Source organism: Haliotis rubra, unplaced genomic scaffold (assembly GCF_003918875.1).
Source record: "Haliotis rubra isolate DU_JTF1 unplaced genomic scaffold, ASM391887v1 Scf2760, whole genome shotgun sequence".
Taxonomy (NCBI): Eukaryota; Metazoa; Mollusca; class Gastropoda; order Lepetellida; family Haliotidae; genus Haliotis; species Haliotis rubra.
The window spans coordinates 11378-14449 of record NW_025766848.1 but is presented as its reverse complement, the minus strand read 5'-3'; the positions used below and the strand labels follow the sequence as shown (position 1 = coordinate 14449).

Genomic DNA, 3072 nt, shown 5'->3' with positions numbered 1-3072 from the left:
GATTTTTTAAGATTAATCCTGGAAAGTGCTTCATTTAAAGTTGTTTCCAGATTTCCTAAATTAGAACAGATGTATTTTTGACAATTGTTAACATTTTCGGGAGTTTTTAAAATTTCTCAAATGATCCATACTAACTCATGCGCAAGGATTGATAAAATGAGACTGATTATGTCTCTCTTTAGTTTTTATTAACTGCATTGTAGCTAACTGCTCCATCAACCTGGCTACAAACATGTATATGTTTTTCTTGGAAAACATTTCTGTCTCATTACTCAAAACTAGAGATTAATTCTTCTAGGCAGCCACAAATGAAGCAGTTTCTGGTCTGACATATGGTGATCATGTATATGCAATAAAGAATATGTATATTTCTTGACAGTATAAATTCAATGAAAATGGATTGCACATAATCACTGATTTGAGGTATTATCTGTAACGTATGCCATGTTGGGGAGTCAGGGTCATTTATGATATTTGAAGGGAAACATAATGCACTGGAAGTTCAAGGACATCAGCCTAGATATTGCTTCAGATATAGTTATGATTGAAAATGTTTTGCAGGGGAGAGGTCAAAGAGATGTGGACAACGAGAACAGAAGGCATTAATATCACAAGACATAAAAGAAGCTTTGGTGACCAAGTGCTGTGTGAAAGAGTGCATGAAGAAACTGTCTTTTGAAGTTATCCACCAATTGAGATTGTCGTTTTGGAGGAAGACACAAACCAAACAGAGCCACTTCATCAACAGTAATTTGAGAGCAGTCTTCAGATATCAGGAACAAAGACTGTCAGATGTTCTCTTCACCCTTGAAGGCCATGAAGTTTGCAGTGTTTGTTGGTGTACTGTATTCAAGATCAGTAAAACCAGGTAAGTTAGGCATAATTGTTGAGGTAATCTTGTAAAGGTGAAGAAAAGACAGATCTTTCGTAAATTTCTTTCAGAAGTGGGTTTACGGAATCTTTTTTCATCCTATTTGTGTATGTAGGAATTGTGTTAAGTACAATGTTGTGATATATAATGAAATTTATTTTTAGATATTTTCATCATGGGAGAGCTGTGAAGGACTGCCTACCACAAAAGGTTGATCAAAGATGTGATCAGAACTATGATTCCCTGAAGTACCTGGAGGCAAAAGTGTGGCCGGATCAGTATTTCAAAAGGTAGGTTTGCATGTACATTTCTAAAGCATCATCATATCATCTTTATTATTATTGGTGGTTATTCTTTGTATGACACAGCATCTAATATACTGAATATACTGATGTTGATAGCTTTGTTTTCATATCAGTGCAAACTGTCTAAGATAGCTCCTCTTCTTCCTTTGCCCCATCCATTTCCAAGGGTCTTAAGTAATCCGCTGCTCGTCTCTGTCCTTGAAATCACAGTGTGAAATCACTGATCAATGTAGACAGACAAAATATTTTTGTTTGTTTGTTTTCAGACATGGAGACCACATGCCGCACAAGACTGAAATCCAGCTGCCGTCTTGCCTTACAAAGAGGCAAATCTTTGATGCCTATGTTGAAGATAACAATGATCAGGGCAAGCCGGTGATGGGGTATAGCCGTTTTAAGGAGCTCTGGAGAGAGTTCTTCTCATCCGTGAAAATACTGAAGGTAAGTAGGGTATACCAAGTACCAAGTTGTCAACATAATTGTTTCATGTTACTACAATTATATAAACTACTGTGATACCCCTGTAATTTTTCAGTAGAGTGTTCTCACAGCTTGAAAGATGAAATTGACAAGTGTTATGAATAAATACAAAATCATGATGATGTTGAAATTGTTTACATCTGTTCCAGTCAAAGGATTTCACACAATGCTCTCTATGCATCGTGTATAGAGATGCACTACAAAGAAAGAACTTGGCAAAGGAAGAAGTCAAGGCCTTGAAAGAAGCAAAAAACAGGGACACTTAGCTTTGCAAAGGTTTGTTATTTCTGTAATAATGAATGAAGTTAATGAAAATGTAGTTTGAAAATGGATTTTGCATCATGAGATATTAACATGAATAATATAGCAACTCACAAAGGGCCACTCACTGCTTTGTGGTTGTTTACAGGTTCAGTGTATGTATGTAAGTATATTGTTTTCCTATTTTAAATGTTTTGTGTTTGCAGGCTACTTCGAGAGAAGTATTATAAACATGGGGACAAGGCAAAGAGGTCACCATCCAAGTATGTGTCCCTCATCATTGACAACATGGACCAAAACAAGACAAACCTTCCTGTATTTCCAGAACAATCAAAGGTACACATGTGTGATGATTACATATTGAATCACAGGCTCCTCAAACCATTGAACAGTTGAAACTCATATTTCAAAAGCTGAATATCATGAATTTGTCCTAATTCATGTACTTATCTTGTGTAATGAATGTTGATATATTTTCCTGAAGATTTTTGACAGGTATTAATTAAAATACAATAATCTTCAAACATTTCAGATTGATGGCAGCCTTGCACATGTCAAGCACCACGTGACAGGTGTTGTGGATCATGGAAACCGAGCAACCCATGCTGTTGTCTGGAATACATGTATTCCAGGCGATGCAAATGTAACTTGTACAGTGCTTCTGTATGTCCTCAGTAGAATTGCACAGGTAACACTACTATATATTTTCAATATGAGTCATTGCCTAATTAATCACGAAACATTAAGTTGATTTGTTTCAAATTTGTTCCTGCACAAATGCTATGAAATAGTATTTAATTCATTTACTAAAAACTACTATTTCAGCTGAACCATGGGCGTCTACCAGAAACGCTGTATTTACAAACAGACAATTCATAAAGATAACAAGAACAAGACCGTACTATATTTTTTGGCATTGTTAGTCAAATTGAAAATCTTCAAAAGGTATGTGTTTGCAACATATTTACAGAAACAGTGTGGGAATGCATGCAATTGAGGGTCATTAAGGGGATCTTTAACATTCTTTATTAGAATCTCAGGATGTTCAAATAATCAAATAATTGAATGTGTGTTTTAATAGTGATACTCTTTTCCAGGTGAAACTTTCATTTCTCATGGTGGGCCACACATGAAGATGTGGACCAGCTGTTCAGC

General features: G+C 35.7%; 1 protein-coding gene across 1 annotated transcript; it reads left to right on the top strand.

The window, feature by feature from the left end:
* Positions 1-454: 454 nt before the first annotated feature.
* On the top strand, positions 455-1922 carry LOC124280945. The gene is made up of 4 exons (XM_046716951.1): positions 455-868; positions 1036-1161; positions 1443-1617; positions 1806-1922. Exons 1-4 carry the CDS (start codon positions 660-662, stop codon positions 1920-1922), a joined length of 627 nt encoding a protein of 208 aa, XP_046572907.1. The 5' UTR covers positions 455-659.
* The last annotated feature ends 1150 nt before the right edge of the window (positions 1923-3072 follow it).

Bases quoted from the DNA above. Each gene is read 5' to 3' on its own strand.
- LOC124280945 (XM_046716951.1), top strand. From the start codon at position 660: ATGAAGAAACTGTCTTTTGAAGTTATCCACCAATTGAGATTGTCGTTT. The intron at 869-1,035 runs GTAAGTTAGGCA...ATTTATTTTTAG, and splicing joins TTCAAGATCAGTAAAACCAG to ATATTTTCATCATGGGAGAG. The intron at 1,618-1,805 runs GTAAGTAGGGTA...CATCTGTTCCAG, and splicing joins CATCCGTGAAAATACTGAAG to TCAAAGGATTTCACACAATG.